The sequence below is a fragment of the Ricinus communis genome, chromosome 5 (assembly GCF_019578655.1).
Source record: "Ricinus communis isolate WT05 ecotype wild-type chromosome 5, ASM1957865v1, whole genome shotgun sequence".
In the NCBI taxonomy this organism is placed as follows: Eukaryota; Viridiplantae; Streptophyta; class Magnoliopsida; order Malpighiales; family Euphorbiaceae; genus Ricinus; species Ricinus communis.
In genome coordinates, this window is record NC_063260.1 from 14,818,197 (window position 1) to 14,842,735 (window position 24,539).

At 32.7% G+C, this 24,539-nt stretch overlaps 1 protein-coding gene across 6 annotated transcripts; it reads left to right on the forward strand.

Annotated features, from left to right (window-relative positions):
• Positions 1-5,344: 5,344 nt before the first annotated feature.
• Positions 5,345-22,800, forward strand: LOC8277814 (U3 small nucleolar RNA-associated protein 25 homolog). 6 transcript variants are annotated; one of them, XM_015719961.2, is made up of 25 exons: positions 5,345-5,598; positions 6,073-6,180; positions 6,342-6,468; positions 7,049-7,128; positions 7,921-8,089; positions 8,685-8,829; positions 9,283-9,406; positions 10,437-10,537; positions 10,640-10,771; positions 11,567-11,647; positions 12,026-12,210; positions 12,850-12,922; positions 14,820-14,879; positions 15,017-15,055; positions 15,156-15,244; positions 15,993-16,057; positions 16,272-16,318; positions 17,543-17,602; positions 20,017-20,088; positions 20,888-20,917; positions 20,999-21,093; positions 21,214-21,319; positions 21,464-21,526; positions 21,688-21,765; positions 22,365-22,800. In XM_015719961.2, exons 1-25 carry the CDS (start codon positions 5,571-5,573, stop codon positions 22,437-22,439), a joined length of 2,232 nt encoding a protein of 743 aa, XP_015575447.2. In that variant the 5' UTR covers positions 5,345-5,570; the 3' UTR covers positions 22,440-22,800. The 6 variants fall into 6 exon arrangements, with proteins under 6 accessions (XP_015575447.2, XP_048230166.1, XP_048230167.1 ...); XM_048374209.1 differs by having other exon boundaries at positions 14,820-14,838; positions 15,048-15,055; XM_048374210.1 differs by lacking the exon at positions 21,688-21,765.
• The last annotated feature ends 1,739 nt before the right edge of the window (positions 22,801-24,539 follow it).

Here is a 24,539-nt window from a genome sequence, read left to right on the forward strand (position 1 = left end):
ATTCATTCTGTCTCTAAATGGGTCGAGGCATAAGCTCTGGCTTGTAATGATGCAAGGGTAGTAGTGAAATTCTTGAAAAATAATTTCTACAAGTTTAGCATCCCTAAGGCCATTATTAGTAATAGAGGTACACATTTGTGTAATGCTCAGCCAGAAAAAGTGTTAAAGAGGGTTGGAGTCACATATAAAATTGTTATCCCTTATCACCCTCAAACCAGTGGTCAAGTAGAAAATACCAATAAAGAGTTGAAAAGGATCCTTGAGAAAACTGTAGAACGATCTAGGAAGGATTGGTCCATTAAACTAGATAATGCTATGTGGACCTATAGGATTGCGTTCAAAACAGCCCTAGGGACTACTCTTTATAGATTAGTTTATGGAAAATCTTGTCATCTACTTGTTGAAATTGAGAAAAAGCTTTTTAGACAATTAAGCAAGTTAATCTTGATCTAGCTAGTGTAGATTTGAAGAAAAAATTGCAGGTTAATGAATTGGATTAATGGAGGGTGCATCATATGAGAATGCCCGTCTAACTAAAGAACACATAAAGAAGTGGCATGATGCTATGATTAAGCCAAGGAAAGAGTTTCAAGCTAAAGATAAGGTGCTTTTATTAAAATCGAGATTTCAACTTTTTTCGGGTAAGTTAAAGTCACGTTGGTCAGGTCCATTTGTTGTTAAGCAAATATTTTCATATGAAACAGTTGAGTTAACTCATCCTGAAAAGGGTAATTTCAAAGTTAATGGCCATAGGTTAAAACCATATTTGGGAGGAGAGTTTGATTCAGGAAAAAAAGTGTTAGAACTTCTTGAGTTCATATGAGTTGATACAGATTCGTCTAGCTAATAGGACGTTAAAGAAGCGCTTGATAAGAGACAACTTACTATTTTTTTAATTGATTTTACTGTTTTTTATTTTTATTTTTAGTTAATCATGCTTTTATCATTATTATTTTATTTCTCTTTTGCTTTAGGACTTAGGATTTAAGCCCATTCCTTACTCCTAATAGGTTTAAGTTTAGTTTCTCACAAGTTTAAGTCCATTTTAATTCAATTAAGGCCCACAAGGTTTCAAAGTTTTAGTTATATTAAAGTGAGTTGTTATATTAAAGTTGCCTTTCTTTTTCCTTTCTTAAAGGAGTAAGAGTTTAGTTTTAATCTTATAGCTAGAATCATGATATTATTCTAATAAGCACAATCAAACTCAATTAGGACTAAAACTCTTAGGAGTTTATCTACATATAGGACCTCATCTATCTCCTTTTAATTCATTCTTCCTATCTTTAATGGCCATGAGCACTCAAGAAAATCAGGCACATGATGTTCTTTCTTCAACTTCACCATCATCACTGATGTGCATAGTTTTACACATATTTGCTTGCATATTATTGCGTATTGTTCTTAGCAATTATTATGCTTTTATTCTCAAATCACCTGTGTTTTGTGTTCTTTTGCATTTCATGAGCATTTATAGGACCGTCATCGGTGTTTAAGCAATTATAGATCAATACGTGCAGGAACGGATGAGAATTCATCAAGATCAGACAAGAGCCCGCGTTACACACATTGAGCACGGCCTGAGTCAAGGCCGTGCTGACCATCACGGCCTGGACTCTGGCCGTGACGAACCATCGGAACTTGGTCTTCAAAATAATAGTTTGGGCACGGTTTCCGAGGCCACCACGGCCTCCACTACGAGTCGTGGTGGCCAGCACCGGCAAGGGCAGACCATGGTGAAAAACTACTTAGTGAGATCTATAGTTTCAGCACAGCCTGGAGTCCGGCCGTTGAAACAAATATATAAGGAGCACGGCCTTGACCACAGCCGTGCTGAAACAAATATATAAGGAAAATGAATTTTTTAGGGTTAGAAGAAAGGAAGCAATGAGTGAGGGAGAGCCCTGGTGGCTGGTTCAGTTTTTGCATAGAGTTGAGTTCGGGAGAGAGTTGCAGAGAGGAAGAATCCCGAAATTGCAAGGTTCCAAGTGCAAAACAGTAGTGGAGCAATTCAAGAGGCAATTGGGGAGGTTAATCATAGTGCAGATCCAGATTTGGAGCTGTTCATCCAATTTAAGAGAAAATGGTGTACATGTTTCATTTTCATTATTCTTCCATTGTAATTGATTTCCTAGTTGTTTTAAACATGAACATGTTTAGCTAGATTGATTAAATCCATTGGGATTTCTTTACTATGTTGGCTTAATATTATATCTTTGGATTGTTTGAGTTAGTTTTGTATTCTTCTTGCTTTCAGTATTAATAAGATAATGCATTATTCATGAGACGTTGTGAATTGTGGTATTTAGATTGCTTGATGAGATTGAGAAGTCCATTTGGCAATTGGAATTTTGAATAGCAAGAACTGGTTAATAATCACTTAGAGATAAGGATAATTAACTAGCCGGATTAAGAATTAACAAAGCTTAATAGAGGCGGATTAAAGCTTAATGCTAATTTAAGAATCAATTATTAGAAAGAGATTCCAACTTTAAGTTATTAGGTTTAGGAATTCGGTTATCTCGAGAGAGAAACCGAATTCAGTTAAGAATTCATCCATGGGTAGCATAATTGGAGTCATCAATCCTTTATCTTTTGTTTGATTGCCAACTAGTTTAGGTTCCCTTTGGGTTTGCTTTCTTGTCTTGGTTATTTCGTTTATCCATTTATTCCTACATCTCCCTTAGAACTTAGCTTATAGCTATTAGTTAGTTTAGAAATTATTCATCATTCATTTTAGGTTAATATAACAAAGAACAAAGGAGTAACTCTGGCCTTTCACTTTCCCGAGGAATACGACCTTGATACTCGCCATTAGTGCTAGACTGCATCGATAGGTACACTGCCTTAGATTGTAGCTAACACAAATAGCCCATCAATCACCTAAATCTAGGCATAGGTCACGATCACCTACACCATGCCCAAATAAGATTGTGAAGCGAGATTTTCGCTTACCTCGTTCATCATCCCTTAGAAGATGGGTACCATTCTATAGGAAAAAGAGGCCATGGGATCCAAGGCTATAAGAATTTACTACCATATTAGCTTATCAAAGAGCATACCCAAAATTAATGAACCAGTTTACACTTTAGAGGAAATAATGGAGAATGAGCGCCGTAAGAGAGCTTACCAAGAATGATATCTTTATGAAGATTATACTACGGATGAAGATGCAAATTCTGATACAAGTATAAAGACTTATCCTAGCAAACCTAGTGATGCGAAGGTAGAGAAGTTACCCCACCTACCTCAAGACCTTGAGATCGTCCTAGGAAGTGTGAGCATGTTGCCTCGACACCCAAGAGAGGACGAGGACATACAAAGAAGGTTCATCAACCCCCTAAAGTTAAGAGAGAGAGAGGGTGACCAAGGAAGCCAATAGTTTTTTTTGTCTTTTAGCTCTAGTTAATAAACTTTTTCTGTTAGTTAGTTGATTGGTCTTAGTTTTTGTTTAGGGTTTGGAGACGATTTGTCTTAATTTTGGCTAGTTCTTTATGCTTTTTGATAAATTCAATTCCATTTCTTTTGAGTTTTAAAGCATGTTTGTGTTTATTGGGTTTTCAACTTTACTATTGAGCGAATAAGGCATAGATGATTGCATAATTTCATTCAAAGGGAAATTAGGATTTTTACTTGAAACTCTACACTACACGGGGAGCCACACGCCTGTGTCTCTCTCGTGTGGAATTGAGATAACCACCCGTAGCTAACACAAATGACATAGGGAGGTGAGATGCCTGTGTCCTCTCTTGTGTAACATCATAAAACCACCCAAAGCCTTACCCATATCACACGGGGAGGTCACACACTTGTGTCCCTCCCATATAACTCAAATGTTAGAATGTGAGAGACGCCACACAGGGAGCCATACACCTATGTCTCTTCCCGTGTAGAATTGAAAGTTACACACTGTATAAGTCGTTTTTCAATTTTTTTGAACACTCCTCACATAACCCTAGCCGCCTCTAATACATCATCATCTTTCTCTCACCTCTTCTCATTTTTTTGCCTCTAAACACCATTTTCCTTCTCGACACACTCTTCACCCCTTTCTCTTCTTTAGTTCTTTCATTTTTTCTTCCTCATCCCTTTCTCTTCCTCGCCATGAGACCCAAGAAAAGAGCCTCTAAGAAGCGAACTCCTACCCAAACCCCAACCAAATGTCCTAGGAGTGGAAGTTCTTCCTCACAAGCCTCTCCTTTGGCTGCTCTATTAGTTTCTTTTGATCGAAACCATCCATTTGTGTAATTCACCTACAACGTCTCCCGAGCACGGTTTGAGAATCTGGTCAACAAGAGATTTTGCCCAACTTGTCACTTCAATTGGGAGTTCATACGGTATATTGATTTTGAGGAGCAACTTAAAGGATGGGTAAACCAACTGGCAATGGTATAAATTCTTTGAGATTTCAGAACCAGCTTTTAGAGAGATCATCCTTGAATTCTAGTGTACTCTTCGCTTTGAAGTTGGCTCGAGGGTTGATCATATGGGTAAGACAGTTAAGTTTCGATTGGGTAGAAAATATTTTAATATATCGATTAATGAGTTCGCTATTGCAATGGATATTTACATGGAAGAAGAAGTGGCATCTGATGAATATAGGCATGTACCTTTCAAGTTTTTTGGAAATCGCAGTCCGGAAGAGGATTGGTATTTTTGGCGGGAAGTTAGCGACCACTTAAAGACCATATCTAATGGTCGCTATGTGGACTCAAATTTAGAAAAAATAAATTTGGTCTCCAAGTGGAAGCAAAGTGATTGCTATGTGGTAGCTAAATAGCGACCACTTTGGTATAGTAGCTAAAAATGGTCCATAAATTGCTTTTTTTTTTTTATTTTTTATTTTTTAAAGTGAGATGCTTAACGAGTTTAAAAATAAAATCATTCGAATTTGAACAAGTTCAAAGACAAGCTAAATCTGAATCAAGCTCGAATTGTTCATATCGTTTTAGAGCGTTATGTGGATGTACGAGAATTATTAGTGTGAAGAAATAAATAAAAAAAATTAAAATTGACAAGTATATATATTTCTCATGTATATTTACTTTAATATATAAAAATATATACATGATTTTTATAAAAAATTAATATAAATATAACTAAAAATATTATAAAATATAATTTTATTTGTATAAATATAATTATATATTAAATTATATATAATATATAAACTAAAAATTTTAAATATAAAATAAATAATATAATCATGGAATAATATAAGTAAAATGCTTATATAATTAGTATATAAAATAAATAAAACCATTACCTATAAATATAAGATTAATTCATAAATTATAATATAAAATTTATATTATATAATTTATTAATAAAACATTAATTAAATTCGGCGCAAAGCTCTAGGAATTTCTGCATAGTTTTAGAGACAGGCTAGGAATTCCTTCTTAGATTTGAGAAGGGACGAAGTCTTCATTGGGGCGGATTAAGCCTGGATTAACACTCCCGCGATAAACCCTAAACCCTACTAGCCTGGGTTTTAATATCTCACACACTCTCTCTGCGTTAGTAGAATCTCATAAGCAAAAGACATACCTCAAAGAGAAAAAGATAATTTCATGGGGAAGCAATTCGGCACAAAACGAGGTAGACTCCTCCTTCTTTTCTCAATGAAATTAAAGCGATAAGATAGTTAAATTGATGTTCATATTTTGTGCCTTAGATTGGGAACACAGTTAGGGTTTCTCTATATCTGTCTGCCTTTCCTTTTCTCTTCTTAATGTAATGCTTTATTTTTAATAGAAGAATTTGCTGCATATTAGTGTTAGCTTGCATGACTTGTTATCAGATTATTAAGTTTGAAAGTAAGCAACGTCCAATTACGCGAAACAAAATTAGAGAGATTGATTTTGAAGATTTTAGAGAAGATTATGTTACTCTTGATGAAGGCTAGCTGTCTATGCTTTATTTAAGCTACTTCAGTAATAAGCTCAAATTAAAGGAGAACTAAAATGCTGTTCGTGATTTGAAAATCTTGTCTGAGTGGAATAAATATTTAATTATTTTTTTCAGTGTTAGGGTTAGTTATATTTTTCTTTTTAAAAAAATATTTTTAAGCAGGATTAAAGCGGCACAAAGTGTCAAAGAACTTTGGAAGCAGTAAGCATGTGAAAAAGAATGGCCGTGCTGAAGAGAAAACTATACTTGGGCTGTCTCCAACTTCCTCAGGCACATATACTTTTCATCCTCATTTATATATTAGTTGTTCCTTAAAAAAATGTTTTGATGTTGGTTTTTTGGATATCCAATTCAATAATTGGAAGTAATTTGATGTTTTGGAATCTTTGCCTAGATTATAAAAGGAAGTTTTGGTTTCTTGTCTATTGTAGGGGATTTATCCGAAGACAAGTTTAATGGTGCTGCTTCAGTAGTAGTTAAAAAAGAGTCAATGTATGATAATTTGTTAATGACACTGCAATCGTGCAACAAATCTCTTGCTAATGCTTACAAGAAGAGGTAAGTACCAATTTAAGCATTTAGTCATTGTTTATTTTGATCCTAATAATTGCATTCATTTATTTATAACAATTAACTATTTAGCATAAACTTGATTTTTGAAAAAAGTCAATGACTAAAAATTAAAAGGGGATAAGTAGTGAGGCTCATTGCGGAAAACACTTCAACCAAGAAGAGCAACAAGTCTCTCTTTCCCTTTCTTGTCTGGTATAAGGTGATTTAGATAGTTATATATACTTATTTGTATTCCTTATATCAAGATTTTGAGTTGCTTTATTCTTTCAACTTTCTGTTTTCATGTTCGGTAGTGACTTAATTATCCTTAGATTTGCTATTACTTAAATGTGATGAAACGTGATTCTTTTAATGAGTTTAAACCATGATGAATGTTTTCATAGGTGACAGTAATGCTCTAATACTTTTTCTGATGATAACAATACTATATAGAGAAGTAAAAAGTCAGAACTAGCAAATATAGCATCTGGTTATTGTCAATGATTTGTGTTCCTGTTCAATCTATATGTAAACTCAAGGTTTTTGAGATGTCTATTATTGATAACTGGGCGTATACTTCTTATAGACAAAGAGAAGAAGAAGCTAGAAGCGACTCAGAAGATGATTATGGATCTCTTAGCGAGGAAGAAGATGCTGGTGAACAGAGTAATATAAAAAAATTGTTCTTTTTTTGTTTGTTTGTTTGTTTCTATTTTTGAAATTTATGCTCGCAGAATTGTTTTGGTGTTAATATTTTAGCTTAGGATTATTTGGATAGTAATCTCTTTGGTTTACTAATATTAGCATTAATTTTGCAAAAAATATCATTAAAAAAAATGATCCAATAAACTATCTTCAATTCATTATGGCTATTTTGGCTCACTTATAAAATTAATTCTATAACCTACTAACTTGATTGTCAAATTTTAACAGTTATCCTGCTTTTCATTTAACTCAACTGAAGAAGAACATGAATCCTTGCCATCAGATTATTCTTCTATATTAAAATAATGGTTAACAGAGAAAATGGGGCAGGCACTTAGGCTTTTTTGCATTTCAGTCAATATTATCCGGAAGATAAAACATAGGTAGTTTAGAAGACCAAATTTGATTTCATAACAAACTAGATGTCATGTGATGAAATCTGTACTTGCCAGAGGCTTACAACAGCTGCCATATGCTTTAAGCAATGCATTTCTCTTTTCTGTCCAATTGGAGGTGTTTAGAAGAGTTGTGGATAATATCTTGTTATCTCAGGAATTGTTGGCAAGTTTGTGCCCTCCTCTAAGAATTCCATGCATTGAATTTGATCTGTTATAAAAATACATATATACATGACATGTATGGCATATATTTTTTCAGGTTGAATATTTATGTATAAGCTGCATTACCTTGTCTCTAATTATGGATTTTGATTCTGAAATTTCTACCTTTCGGTGTATTCATGTTGGTTTCTAGGAACTGATGATGAGCTCTTAAAAAAACATGAAATAGAAAGTGAAATGCAAAAGCCTAGTACAATTAGTATTGAAGCCAGGAATGAAGATGATGTATCAGAACATGATCAAGATAAATCAGACACAGATCAAGAGCATAGCATGGACGTCAATGTCCAAGTGTCGACCAGGTAACTTCTAATGATTTTAGTTTTTATGTTGCTTCTTTTATTGTGTAATTTTAGTGCATAATCATCATATGAGACAAACTATCATGTTATAATATCTAAGAATTGAATGAAATAAAAGACATTAGAACGTTAGAAATTATACATTTTCAGAAAGTTTTGGATAATTTGTACTAGACTCTCACTTGAGGTGCTAATTAGTAGGTCTGAATACTTGCAAATTGCTGCCATTGAAAATCTGTTCAATAACATTAATAGCTCAGGATCTTATGAGGGCATCTTCAAGGATCACTCTATAATGTACTCCTGCTTTTTCAATAATAATGAGGATGGCAGTTTTGGGTGTAGCCAAGTTTTCTTCTGGTTTTGTCATTCTGATCATGTATTATTCTCACAATAGTCGTAATGCTAAGCATGAATGAGCTATTCTCCTTGCTTCTCGTCTTCCATATTTTCATCTACATGTAATATACCTCTTTGTCTTTCAATTTATTCCTATTAAATCGCTTTGCGCATCTATCTTTGTTTAAATTATAACATACATTTGGCATGTTCTTTTGCCACCTACCTCACTGTTCAATATTAATTGTTTATGCAGCTCTTTTCATGTGCATTTGGGCTCCAATTTATCAGAAGAAGAGGTTCAGAATCTGTCTAACAAAAAATGGGAATATAAATGGGAAGTGCCTGCATTTGGTAAGTTGAATTGCAAATGGGTAGGGACGGGAGAATGTTTTCTGAAGGTGCGTTATTATCTGTTTACCAATCTAATATGTCCTGTTTTTCTTAGTATTATATGGTTTAAATTGTGGCTTTATTAATATTTCTTACTTTGTGGATTTATAAATATTTCTTACTTTGCTTTCATGAAATAAGAAGCAAAAAGGAGATACAATTGAGGAAATGTTAGCAGCTGTATGAATATACAATCACCCACCAAAGTATTTTGTACTGCTTTTAAACCACCAACTTCCTATCTTTTTCAATTAAATAGACTTCACATGATTAGTTTGGTTTCTGGGTACATCCAAGGAATGTTATGCATTATTATTGGAACATGAACCTCTTTGAAAACCTTGTGTTTTAGTCTCCATAATAAAGCTGGCTTTGGAGATGGGAATTTGTTAATTTGCAATTTCTCATTTATTTCACTATTCTTTTTTGTTCTTATGTATTTATCTATTATTCTTATCCAGGATATTAATAAAAATTCTAGTTATGGTCTGAAGGAAAGATTATATAAGCATTGGTTAGATGCTTACAAAAAATCTCGGGGCAATGATTTTTATTCGTCTAAGCAAAGACTTTTCTTCTCCCTCTGTAAGCGTTTTCTTATTCTTTTAGACCAGATTTTATTGTGCTGTGCTTATTTATGTCATGTCTAACGTTTTATTCATGGAAATTCTTTTGTTTATGCATAATAATATATAGCGTGAATCACAAAAGGGATCTGATGAGGATTTTAGAAACGCATCTTATGTAACTTCTCATGCATTATATACATTCATCTGAAGGAGTAGAAATGTTCATGTTTTTTTGATATTAAAAAATATTTAAATTCTTGTTGTCATGTAGACCTAATAGATATAAACATTGTTATTGCTGTTATGTGCTTATTAAAAAAATAGTTGTATTTGTTTTTAAATAAATAGTTATTGAGGTATCAGGAATATCGATGTCTAATATATCCAGTTAAATTATAGTCAGACAATGAATTTGAACCATCTGAGCGGTGGAACATCAGTCCTGATGCAGGATCTTGGACTTTTACAGCTGGAATACTTAAAACTTAACCTATCTATTAATTTGGGCTCTTTAGCTCTGACCTTAAGGAACAGCTTTTGTACTTGGACATTAAAGAACTAAGAAAAGAAATTTAAAGAATCCAGCACCACTTCGGTTCCTATCCATTGCACACAGTGGTTTTAGATATCCCACTCAAGAGAAGGTGTACATTTGAGAAGTGCTTTGACATGTCCATTTTACCAATTACAGGGTAATGCAGGACTAATTACAAGGAAATACTGATATTGTATTTGCTAAAATCATTTGTAATGATATAGGTAAAGCGTAGAACCTGTCACCTTATTAATTCAAAACTGTCATGGAGATTAGCTATAAAGTGGATTGATTTTTCCCTCACAAAAGTTAATTCCGAAATCAGCAAACCAGGAAGCCACTTTTATTATACTGTATTGCATGTATCATACCTTTTCTTTTTCTGTATGCCATGGCCCATGGTAGACAACTTGGATACTTGTAATGCATTGCATCTTTACGTTGCTTGCTTCCTTTTTCTCAGACTAAGGAAAATATGATCATAGTTTTTATGTCTTCATTGTTTCGCTAGGTAATAGCTACAGGGATATACTGCACTGCAATAAGAATCCCTTTTATATCAAAGGTGTGGAAGAAGACTCGAGTATCAAGGACGCATACATAATACATTCTGTCAGTACGCATGCTCTTATCATCGAGACATGATTTCATGTCGTTTATGAGGAATTGGTTTTTGTATTTTCTCAAACTGAATAAATGTAAATCTTAATGCAGCTAAATCACATATTATCCACCAGAGATCTTGTAAGAAAGAATGATTCAAAAATGGCTAAGCATCAAAAGGGTGCTGAGGAAGAATTACTTACTATTGATGGTTTCCTTGATCATGGGTTTACACGTCCGAAGGTATTTTTAGAAGCTTCCTGTGATCAGCACTTAAGCTACTGTACTTTGACATAATATGAAAGCTTGGTCCATTGAACAATGGGGCTGCTGAATGACAAAAGTGACCACGTATACTTGCATAAATTATGTTTTTACTCTACATGTATGCTAACTATCTTTGTAATTATTTAGTTTATTTTCCATAATATTATCTAAAATTTTTGATGTTAAGATGCAATCGATTGACATGGTTCTCGAAATTTAGTCTACATTAGCTTTGAAGGGTACAAAGGGGAAGTGACATCAAGAAGGAAATTTTTAGTTGGATAGCAGTTTTAAAGATGTCCAAGGCTGCCTGTATTACCTGCAAAGACACATGTGAAAAGTAGGAAGTCCTTCGAAACTGCAGTCTGCAAATGTGTGCAGTAGCATCAGTTTATCCATTTTACTTGTCAAACATTATTTTGTCATGTCAGTTGCACTGCTTTTTGATATGTTTGATTTTTCACAAAATAACTTACTTTGAACCAAGCACTTGCATTTCAGTGGCTGCCAGAAACACTTAATTTTCTCCACCCAATTATCATTGTGGTTTCAACCTATGGCAACCTATTTTAAGGGTTATCATTTGACAAGCTGCCATGAAATAAATTTTATTCACCTTAGTTATTCCTGTGCTAAGAAATATATCTTCTATCAAAAAAGATACAAGTGCTCAAACTTTATCCTCTCAGTATTTCTGTCAACTGTCACTCTCTTGAAATCTGAGTATTTGTATGCATACTCAACAGGATCTGTTTCATTGCTTTGCTACAGATTTTGATCCTATTGCCCATTAGAAGTATAGCGCTTCGAGTTGTTAAGAGGCTGATACAACTGACTCCTCAGGCTTACAAGGTATTCTTGTGTTTTTGTATTTGTTATGTATTATTTAAAATCGTTAAAATCATTATTATGAGCTTGGTTTGAAGTCAAAAGAAAACCTATATGACTTAAATGCTATAATGGTTGACCACACAAAATGCTGCAGTGAAATTTATGTAATAAAAAAAAATCCACAGAATAGTGTTAAACTATCTCCCTATACCTAAATTTTGTGAGTATCACTTTTAAACTTGGAGTGTTGTACATAAAATAGTTCTTCTGCATCTCCTTGTTGTTGTTCATCTAAATTTTTGCACAGTACTTATAAAAACCACACGATGATTGGATGTTGAAGCAATCTCTCTCATAGAAGAGAACTAAATAAAGTTGTCCTTCTGTTCGTTTTCGCAGGTTAATGTAGAACATGTTGAACGTTTCTATAATGAGTTCGGAACTCAAGACGATGAAGATGGTGATGAATTTGCCCAAAATGTTGGAAATTCAAAACCTCTGAAGTCTTCAAAACCATCTGACCATCAAGCACTTTTTGGTGGAAATAATGACGATAACTTTATGATAGGCATAAAATTTACCAGGTATTCTTTCCTTTATGCTGGTGGGCCATTTGTAATTAATATGAATAAGCATTCAATTGAATTTTCACCGTTTTTCATGGCTTAAGTAAGTTCTTTATTTCTGAATTGTGAAATTTGATTAGGGGGTTTTTATAAGGTATTAAATTAAAATTAAATAGGCACGAGACCATTTTCTGAAGATAGCAGTCTATTTTCTTATGAGTAGAATTTGAGGTATCTTACCTCAATATGCTAGATATTCTGCAATTTGCAATTTTTAGTACTATTCTGTGTAAAAAATCCTTGTGTCTTGAGAATATTGGACAAACTTACATTTTAAAGCTTAATCTACTTCACTTATATTTCACTTTATAATCTGATAATTTTCCCATGCCGGACTATTCTCCAACACTTTCTATGCATATTTGTCTTAATTTTATTAGATCTTTAAGCTTTTAGAAACATGCATCTTTATTTTATGTAGTAATTAATCATCAACCCTTTCATATGATGGGAAGTGGAAGAAAAAAGCTACAAAGGATACTAGTCTTGCTGCACAGTACTTAGTCAATAGAGCACAAACTGGGAATCTGTTTGCATGTAATCATTAATGCTATTTCTTTTTAATCTGAGTTTTCCTTTTCTCTTTTAAACTTGTAGGAGGAGCATAAAGTTATACAGTGATTTCTATTCCTCAGACATGATTGTTGCTTCTCCTGTTGCTGTGCATGGGGTAAGGATACAATATCCAGTTTCTTTTTGGTAGGGTGACTAAATGGCAGGAGGACTGATATACATGACATGTTGCTAATATAATTCTCTAATTGAGGATAAGATTACTCGTTTATATAGTGCTCTTTATTTCTGAAAAGATGGAATCAAGAACTATATAGGTGTACACTTGGATTGCATTTAGCTCCATCTTATTTTAAATGATTAAGAGGGTTTTGGGGACAAGGAGAGTGGGAACTTGAACTTTGGAATGTTTGAAATAAAGCTCAATTACATTGTTCTTGGACAAAGGCAGTTTTGGTAAAATTAGAATGTAACTAATGCAAAGAAAATGAGTTGCGAATAGGGATATTTAATTTTTATTTCTTAGATCTTATTCTTTTTCCTATTGCTGGTTTCAAAGTAAATTTAGTGATTAAATAAATGGGTGAATGCAGATATAGATTGTGCAATAAATTGGTCAAAATTTGGTCACAACGAAAATCTAGTAGGAAACGTTTCTGAAATTGTTCAAGTGGAACTTTCCATATTAATGCAATGTTTTTGTTTTGTCTTATATATATATGGAGTTTCTACTTTTTGTTTATATGTAAGGAAAAGAGGGCAAATAGCTACTAGCTAGACAGGAGAAAAAATATTGCATAATATAATGGTAAAATAGTGGGAGCAGTATGTCATCTCTTGCAGAAGTTAGGATTGATTCAGTAATTTTCTTCTTTTTTGCATTACAATTATTAATAATTATGCTAGTTTTCCTCTACATGGCAGGAACTACGCAGCCATCCATGTAGTTGCTATGTGTATAATATCAAAATATATGTTTAGTATAGCTTTCGGTGGAGCTAGACAACAACTTTTGGCTGAATTGGAGTTTTGATACAATGTACTTTTTATATGGATGTGTGTGCTTATTTGAGAAAAAGGAAAAGAAAAATTGTATAGCACATTCTTCATTCTACTGTATTGACCTGAAAAAGTAATGTTAAACTCAACAACTTATTCAATAAGTTAAGCAAAAACAGATAGAAGAGAAATTATGAAGTTGCCATATAATTCATCTCAAATAGATTTTTATTGGTGAATGAAAAAGAAATATTTATTAAATAACACAATCCAAAACGAGAGAACTAGTTTAGTATTACAGAAGTTTCAACGCAGATTATTTATAATTGTTATGAGTGATATTTATCATGAAAGGAAGCCCTTTCATAATAAAAAGTCACTTGACTATGTTTATTTATAACTGGTACCAGTAATTTATTTTTCATGAAAGGCAAGTCCTTTTTCTATTTCAAACTTAAATGCAGAGATTCTAGACTCAAAAAGTTAAGTTTGTATAGATTATTTTATGTATTTAATTTATATATATGCGTATTATATGAAATTTATGTATGGAAGTTTGATTATAAAATATCAAGTGAAAAAATTTAGGGCAGGGGGATGGCTCTTCTGATTCCCATGTAGCTCTGCTTTATATGCCATAAACACCGTTTGAATGTTATCATAACAATATTTTGGTAGAATTGTTACAGTGAGGCGACCATTGTTATTGAGTGATGCTATAGTAGAGTCCTTGAAGTATCAATATAGTAAACCTCAGAATTTGCTTTAGTAGTTTGTTTTTTTCTTTTTTTTTTAGTTCTTGTTATATCTTGTTCTCTGGATATAATCTTATCTAGATGGCTACATGAGAGATTTTTTTAGCACAAGTAGACAAAAAGGTCAAAGATTATCATGAAGGCCATATAAACAACTATGTGTTGATTTTTAAGTTGCCAGTCCTAGGTTTGTACTTATGTTGCTAAAGAATGTCATAATGAGCAGTGACTATTTTATACAATCATTATATTTTCTTCAGTTTTCTTGAGCATAAATTGACAGTATTTTGTCCTTGTCAGAGAATTGAGGAGGCTATGGGTAATAAGGAAAGAGATTTTGATTTTCTTTCTTCTATAGAGGTAGTATATTCTTACTTGTTTATTTGTCGGGAATTAGATGTATGCCTTAAAAAGTTCTTTTTTCATCCTGTTTTATTTGTTATGTATCATCACTATGCCCATTCCAATGAAAGTATTGTGTTTATTGGTCTAAGCAGGTTCTTGTTATTGATCATGCTGATGTAATAGCAATGCAGGTAGTTCAAGAAATTTATTAGTTCACTTTTATACTTATGCATTTTACGGTGGGGTACAGTGTTGATTTCCTTTTTTCTCTTTCTGTTAATTTTTTTCCAGAATTGGAACTTTCTCACTAATGTTCTTGATCATTTGAATCAAATACCTTCTAAGCAACATGGGACTGATATTATGCGCATAAGAAAATGGTATGTTGATTGTTACTATTGTCCTTTTTTTATTTTTTCAGAATGTTAATGAAAGACTTTTTCTATAGGTTTTGATTCTTATGCTAAATGTAAGGTCATATAATAATATGCATTTGAATTTGGGAAATTCATTTAATTTTAGCAATTTTAGGCAGGTAGTTTGACATTGGTAACTATTGAGAGCAGACAGGGAGTTAGGGGTCTGAGGGAATGTGCCTCCGTTGAGCTAATGTCACTCTTGTATGCTAATATCACTCTAGTATGCTGACTGGGATGAATGATGTTGCTGGGATTTTAATTGACTAGTAGGCTAAGATGAACTTTTTCTTAATCTATGAAATGGGTATTATATAACAATATTAGAGACCAAGTTGTTAAGCAAAGCAATATTTTTAATTAGTCAAATTTGAGACAAAAGTATCCAGTCAGAGTCCATGTCAGCATGTCATGTGTGATGATTCAATAAATGCTCATGCCCTTAAACCCTCATTCCTTGCCTATCCATATTGTTGTTAAATGCAGAACTGAGATTGATGTTTAAAGTAATCCGCCAAACTTGATTACATGCTCAGATTTTAGGTTTGGTTTGGTATTTTTTTTGTTTTTTGTTTATTATTGTTTTTTAATCGTCTTAACATAAAGTGGTCATATTAGACTGATGAAAGAGCTTTAACCTCAATTTAATTGAGATTTCTGGCCATATCTGCTTGAAATATATTGATTCATCAGAATTGTTTTTGATGTTTAGGTATCTGGATGAAAAAGCAAAATTTTATCGGCAAACAATTATTTTAGGCGATTATGTAAACCCAGGTAATTTGCTCCTAAATGCAGGATTTTCACTGTTTGGCCTAATCAGTCACAAATCATTGTTGTACACTGGTGGTGTTAATTTTTATTTGTGCATTGAGCATGAAAATTGAAATTTGCTTAGAATTTTTTTTTTAAATTTTCTTGCGACTGCATTGCATCTTGCTTTTGTAATAGTGCTGCGATAATTTTACACACATATGCTTTCTTGTTCCAGATGTTTATGCAACATTCAATCATCAATGTCTAAACTATAATGGGAAGGTGAGTTTGTTTTTTCCCTACTTTAGTTTCTGTGTTAAGTGTTAAGTCGAGCGATAATGTTACGCTTTTTTCCCATTCTTTTCTAACTTATTCCTCATTCATTACTTCCAACACAATAATTTTAGATGTAGAGAACTCATTGAAATGGATGAAGCTCTGCCCTCTTAATGAGGCACTGGCACTTAATGCTTATCCAGTGTGATGGGTGTGGTCATTTACTCCAGTAGCTTCAGCAATACCACCTTATTCAGTCATACCAAAGAATCTTCTTAAACTGCAAACTCATAAATCAACATCCATTCTGTCAACCAATTGCTTATTACTACTATAATAGGATCAATTTTATCATGCTTAATTGCATCAATGCCTCAAATTATAATCATATTTAAATCCAAAACATAATGCTAACGTGTCTCTCTCGTTGGGTTGTGAAGCTGCAAGAAGTGATAACATGATATATTTTAGGGGAAGGTACAAAAAGTACCTTGTGGTTTTCCAGTTTTCAGTTTAAGATTTTTTTTTTTGTGCAATTCAGTACCCTGTGTTTTGTTAATCTAACTAATATCACTAGTTCTTTTACAATCTTACATTGATATAACTTGGACTGTTAGAAAAATATAATGCTTTTGATGATGTGGCAATATAACTAGTTATCTTGGAGCCTAAATATATTATAAATTCATTTAAAATAATTCATTTTTTTTATTGAACTAAAAATAAAAGCAATTATGTTGATAAACTTCTTTGTTAGTAGAAAATGCTTAATCAGATGTACTTGGAAAATTATAATATTAATATCATGTCTTATCATTATTACATCATAAATAGATAAGAGTCTTAGTTGGCTTGGCAGCCATGTGCAAAAAGAAATGAAACAAGGGGTGTACTAAAATGTTGCAAGAAAAGATCACAGGCCTAAGTGAAAAAGCGGGAAACCACAAGGTGTTTTTTTGTACTTCTCCCTGAAATGTTTGTACATGTGAAACTAAGAATTCTTGCACCAAATGATTGCAAATGTGGATGAGGATCTTTGTGAATTTTAAGAAACAAAATACTGTCCGTCTTTGTGGTCATTTAGTATCTTCTATGTTTGTACATGAAACAAAAGAGAGATACAGTGCAATATATTTATCCGTAAGATATGCATTATTTTCTCAGAAAGAAATATTTCTTTCAACTTTCGTGCAAAATTTTGCAAGGATCATTTATTTCTGGTATTTACAGGTAAAGTTGGTATGCAAGCATAAAGGCATTCTTACAAAGGTCGAACATCAAGTACGACAGGTATAGCTTTTCATGGTCAAAACAGTAGTTTATTGATAACCTCGCCAAGTTGAGATTCTATTGATGTGTTTTCCTTTTTCTGCTTCAGTTAATATCACTTTTTACAAAAATAAGAGAATCACATTACAATTCATGTGTAATGGTAGAACATTTCCCTTCTTCTAAAAATTTTGTTAACTAATGTATTCTCGATGAAATGTTATAAGAACAAAACACATTTAAGCTTCCAGGCTGAAGCTATAATTATAGGACAGGCATAGTGATTTTTCGTGGAACTTCCCTTGGTTTGATACTGGGATTATCTCTCCCATTTTCATGGAATTAATTACTTTCTTGTTGCACTAAGATAAAAAAACTGGAAGTTTGGTGGAAAAAAGGTCATTTGAGTCGTTTTCTAATTGAAGAACTTACTGAGCATTTGCTGTAACTCTCAAAATGAGCTAAGTCTACTCTATTTAAGGAACGCAACAGTATGCACTCGAACACTAAAGCTGCTTACACGCTTCTCTCTTTCAAGTGGGGCAATCAGGTGGATTTTAAAAGAAGAAACCTCTAATAGAACTAGGAGGGTTTCTTTTATTCGTATAATTGATTCTTCTGCTAGCAGTACATAAAGTATTTATCCTAGCAAAAGATCACATGATTTCTACTGAATCAAGTATTAAAGTATTTACCCTAGCCAAAGATGACATTACTTCTACTGAATCAACTATGGACTGTTAACAGTTCAAAAAAAAAAAAAGAAAAAGAACTAAGGACTGATTCACCTTACTTAGAAGATTAGTGTCTCATAAACAAAATTATACCGGCTTTTCAACTAAATTTGGGGATTCTAGGAGACTTGAATACTACAAGATATTTAATATAAGTACAAAATTATATTGCTTAAACTTGGATTGAAGAAATAGTATCTACTTAAACACTCCCACTTCTCACTTCTATTGAATTGCTTCTTACATTTGTTGAAGAGACCAACTTGAGTTACCCTTGGATCATCTCTTGCATTTGAATTTGATTTGTTTCCCTAGAGCATATACATCTCACCAAAAATCTCTTCAAATTAATTTGTGTTGGTGCAATTCTTACCTCCTATATCTTTTCTTTCAGTAGAAAATCTGTCCTCTACTTTACATGCCCCGGTTGATCTGTTCTCTTCCTTGAATCTAAAAGATTTTCCTCGTGCTCAAGTCTTTTTGCATTAAGTTTTGTCACTTTCCTGTATGCCAACAATATGTATCTTCATACCTGGATTTCTTAGAAACATCAAATGGAAGATAATAGACTTCATCTTATTTCTTGCTCACCCTTGAGGTTGATTCTTTGAATTTATGTTCTGTTTGAAATACACCTTCGACAGAAACTTGAGATTTCAGTTAGTGTTTTGCACATGAGCTTGTAGAGATACAATGAATAACTGTCATATATCTTAAAAATGTCTAGATCCCTTACCGGCAGCAATTCAACTCAAATTCGTCGGCTAAATTTATCAGAACCTTCTCCCCTTCTTTTTTGATATGAAGTTTCCTCTTTCATAAACTGTCATGAGATCGACAATCATAACCCACTTGAAAGACACTCATTAATAACCTCCTCTTCAATAGTTCTTAACAACTCAAAATTCTTTTCTCAAAGTTAATGACTTAAAGTCATTACCTGTTATTCTTGGAATGCCTCTTAAAGAGTATCCCTGGCCGCCTTTGCATCATTTCTGATTCTTGGGAATGTTGATTTGCCCACTGCAGAGCGAATGAAGGAGGTGCCTTGAATATTTAGGTGATTTATTTTCCTGCTGCTTCGTTTGTGCATCAGTGGAGTTGTCTAGAAGTGGTATTGACTCCTAATCTTCTTAACTCTTTCTCATGAACCATAGGCCCTCAGAAACCTTTCTTTTGTACAGACCAGATGTTTTATCTCTCCCCTTCGGCATACTGCTGGGGCTGGAAGTGACTTGTTAATATGCAGCCATGCTAAAAAGAAAAAATTCTGATATGGTTCCTTGAGATCAATACAGCTCTGACACCCTTTGTTGAATTTTTTAAATGAAAAAAATCCTTCAGAACTTGGAGAGATTTTTGCTGAACCCTCTACATTTATTTTCTGCTTTTAGCAGCACAGGGTGTTTCTACTAGCAAAAACGATCAGATTTTTACCTATTCAACTTGAAAGGAATGGTGTACCTTAGAACTTGTCTTGCAACTTACTGAGGAACAAAATCATACCTGACTATCAGCTATATTTAAGGATTCTAAAAGACAAAATATAATAATTTTAGTGTAATACAAAACTGTATTACTAGAACTTGGAGTACGGTGCAATAGTATATAATTTAAACTTGATATTGATGATATGTGGAGTTCGATTAAGCCAGTGGATTTCATTTCTGTTAATGCTTTCTATTGCAACTCCCCTTGCAGATATATGAGCGGTTTGATGTAAACTCGATAGCAGATGCTGATGGTGCTCGTCATGAGTACTTTGCTAAGAAGGTCTCTCTCAAATAATTCTTTACTTTTGTCTCTCTGTTCTTCTGTGAATAAAAAATATAAATCAATATCTTTGTTGTCGCTCCAGCATCATCTTAGAGATCTTACGTCAATGTCTTTAGTTCACTTTTAGGCCATATAGAGGTCTTACAGCATTTCTGTTGTTGACCCTTCTCAAAGCTAATATGAAAAGACTGGGTCAATGCACTAGAAAATTCTTCAAACATATACCTGTCCTATGAACTCGGGAGACAGTCGTTAAGCAGCTAGTAAATGAATTTAATGATTTTATTGCTTGAGGATTTGGAAATAAGTATGCAACAATATGCTATATACTTGTCAGAGTTTGGTGTAAGATCAAGATGGATGTAAAATGTTGGTTCTATGTTCGACTACTTGTAGTTTGCCTTCCACATATGCAAGTTCGAAATGACTTAATTATAGCATCTAAAGCTTCAGACAGAACTATACTAGTCTCTGTATTACTTTTTTGCTGTAATCAATCTTATGATGGGGATAGAAATGAACCTCTAGTTTCACTTGTGCACAATAATAATTTGTATGTGTTACATTCAGTTATTTTACATATATTTTGACCAGCATGAGCTTCTGCTTTGAAAGTGTACTTGTGCTTTTTTATTTTCTCGTGTTATGTGGTTGAAGTGAGGGAATTTGAGGAAAATGGAAAGGTGAATGGTACTTGAAAGATTCTTTTTTTTTTTTTTTTTCTCTCTTGGATTAGATTGCTATCTCATTTTCCATTGTCAAACATCAAACAAGTTTTATGGTTTTCCTGATGCAGGTCTTTCCAAAGATTAAAGATTCTACTCAGGTATTTAAAATTTGTTGGGAAGCAGAAATATGAATTTTCATGCAACTATACTTAATATTGATTTATGGAAATCTGGTGCAGGGAGGAATCATGCTCTTTGTCAGTTCTTACTTTGAATATGTTAAGCTTCGTAATTATCTGAAGTCACAGAATGCATCTTTTTGTGCACTTGCAGAGTAAGAAGCTGTCCTTTTTCCTCTTACTTCAATGGCTTTTCCAGTAATTCACATTGCATTCTGAAATATAATTTCCCCCTGCCGGTTTCATTCTAATAATATATTAGCTTTGTTCTTTAGCTACACAAAACCGAGCGATATATCCCGAGCGCGCCTTTGGTTTTTTGAAGGAAAAAAGAAGATCATGCTTTATACCGAGAGAGTTCACTTCTACCGAAGATATAAGGTTCTCTTACCCTGTTTCCTTTATTCAAATAGATGGTTATGTCTCAGATAGTTGTTTCTCATGCAAGAATGGTGCTTTTGAGTTTAAAACCAGTGATTTGATTTCGCACAACAGTAATCCATTTTTTTTTTTCATGGTGAATAGATCCGTGGCATTAAAAATTTGATCGTCTATTCGCTTCCTGATAGGAAGGACTTCTACCCTGAGGTGAGCACTGGTGCAACTCTTGAAAATTGATTGATTTGCCATCATTGGCTTTCTGAGTTATGACTAGTTAAGCACTGTTTGAAATGAACTTTTCTTTTCTAAAAAATTAATCTTAGGACCATTTTGTTTATTCATTTGTCTCGGCATCTTCCTTGTCACAGATGCTTAACATGATTGAAGAGGAGAATCACAGTAACATGACGTGCACTGTGCTTTTTTCTAAATTTGATCAACTCCGGGTAAAACTCACTCTCTTTCAGCTCCTCCTCTTAAGAGCTTGCTTTCTCTTCTTGGACTCTCCAAACGTACCATGAGTTCCAAGAGCCACATGATACATCCACATGAGTTCCGGCTTCTTCTAAGAGCTTTAGAGCTCTTTACTTGTAAGGGCAGGAACAATAGGAGTTTCCAAAAGCTCAGCTTATGCTTACTTGTCTTAGCTGTGAAACTTAGCACTACTACATAAGGGAAGAGATTCATACATATTTATTCATGTTAAGTTACTCTTTTAGACGATCCAGTAGCTTAGTCTATCAGATATTGCACTGTCTAAATAGTGCAACTTGCCCATTAGTCCTTGATCCTAGTGTATTTTTTCCATATATCATGGGGAAATCAAATAACACACAAGGATTTCTGGTAATTCATAAGAGTATAGAAGTTAGTGAATCTTGAAAAATTAATTCTTCATCACGAGAGAATCTCAAAACCGGGCGGATAGGTTTGAGATTTAATATGCACTTACCTTTCTTTCTTGAAGTATTAAAATTGGTGATGTCAGTGTGTTATCGGCTTCCTTTCTTTTTATTGATTTATTTGTTCTGTTGGTATTTCATAGCTAGAAAGAATTGTCGGAACTGCTCATGCAAGAAGGATGGCGACATCAGAAAAGAATATATTTTTATTCTGTTAAAATGACGTCAAATTCGCAACTGCATAACTGAGAATCTGGAAGCTGGATGGGTATATCAAAATCCATCCATTAGCCGACAGAAGGGCATGACGGAAAACACAATCGACATCAAATACGCAAAAGATTTTAAGAGAATGTGTACCTTCCAGAAGGCAGAGCAGAAAATAAAAAGGGGGCCTTTCTCAGAGATAAGGTTTTCTTTTTTGGATGGGATAAATATTATACCAACATTTTAGGGAAAGCATGATTCAATTTTTGAGGTCCATCTCATTATTATTTTGTATATCCAACTTCTTATTTTCTGTTAAGCAATTAGGTACAACTGTATTTAGTTGTATATATAAGTTAACAATTTTGAACTGGTTTCTGGCTGATTTTATATTTGGAAAATATCAAAAATGTGTTTTTTTTTTAAAATTTTTTTATCAGATTTACGGTAAATTTCTTTTATATTTTGTGTTAAAATATAAAAAATACAGTTTTTTTTTAAATTTTTTAATTTTTTAATAAAACTGAAGAGTAATTATAAGAAATTTAAAAATAATTAAAAAATTAATTACACTGTAAATTTAAAAAAAGTTAAAAAAAACAGTATTTTTGAGAAAAATATTTTATACATCAAAAGTTTTAGAATATATTTTTAATAATTCTTTTTTTTATATTTTTGTGAATGGTATTGAACTGTCTCTCGGGTTGTCAGGGCTCTAGTGGGAGCAGGCCATATTATTCAAAAAAATAGATGAAAGGTCAATTTGCCCTTTTGTACTTGGACTCGATGTTTGGTTAATTCATAATTTAAGTTTGAGTTTGGTTTGTTAGTGTATTGTATGAATTTAATTAAATTCGTACAAAGTTGGAATTTAATAATTATAAATTTGAGTTGAATTTAAATTTATTTCGGACTTGACTTATTAAAATTTGTTTAGAATTGATTTATCAATTTTACTTTAATTTTTTAACTTTATTGATTTATTTTATAATGTAATTTATTTCATCAAGTTTGAACATTAAATGTTTTAATAGAAATTAATTATATTATATAAAAAAATAAAAATATTCTTACACATTAATTTATAGAAATTGATAAATATTTATATATATGTAAAATAAGATATTAAAATAAAAAATAAATAAAAACTATTGTACATCTTTTATGAGTTTAAACACAAGTTTATTAATGAGTTAGCTTACAAATAGATTTATAAGTTTGTGAACGAGCTGAGTATTGATAAGTTTGAGTTTGATTTGTTAATACTAATGAATATCTATTAACGAGTTTGGACAAACTTTTATCCAGTCGAACTCCGAGTAGTTTATGAGAGGCTCAGTTTATTTACAGTCTTATGTTAGACACAAACTTGCAAAAGGTGGCTAAAGAATTGAGTTTGACACGTCTCTAAAGTACGGCATTCTTTTAATTAGTTTATTGTATAAAGAAATTGAGTTTTTAGAAAAAAAATCATAATTTTGAAGTAACAAAAAGAGAAGAAACGACTGGAGTGGGAGAAGCAGAGTCGAAAAGAGGATTCCTCACTTCTTTTTCTCATTAAAAACTGTACATGAGATTTTCAATTCGCATGATTTCTAAAAAAAAAGAAGATGAGTTGTTCTTTCTTTTTTGATTACTACTTTCCTTGCATATGTATAAGAGTGGTGAGATTTCTTATTCATGTGGTAGCTTGAGATAATAAAAAGGAAATCCTTGAAAATGATAAATTCGAGCCAAGAGCAATGAGGAGGAAGCTGATCTATTGGTAGGTAAGCTTACTGAAAGTTTGAAATTAGGTGCTTTTTGAGGTGTGAACTAAGGCTATATTTGATAATGAATAATGAAGCATATAATGGAATTACTATTACATATATACTTCATTATTTTGTTTGACTATTAATTTCTTAATACATAACATAATCAATTATCCTTAATTTGATGTAATGCTCAATACATATAAGATTTATGTATCATGATTACTTGAAATATATTTATATTTATATTTATTTTTTATTAATATAATCTAAACACCTCCAACCACTTTCAACAATTGACGATCAAATTCCGACGGTCAGTGACCGGATTTCGGTGACTGACAACCATATTCTGGT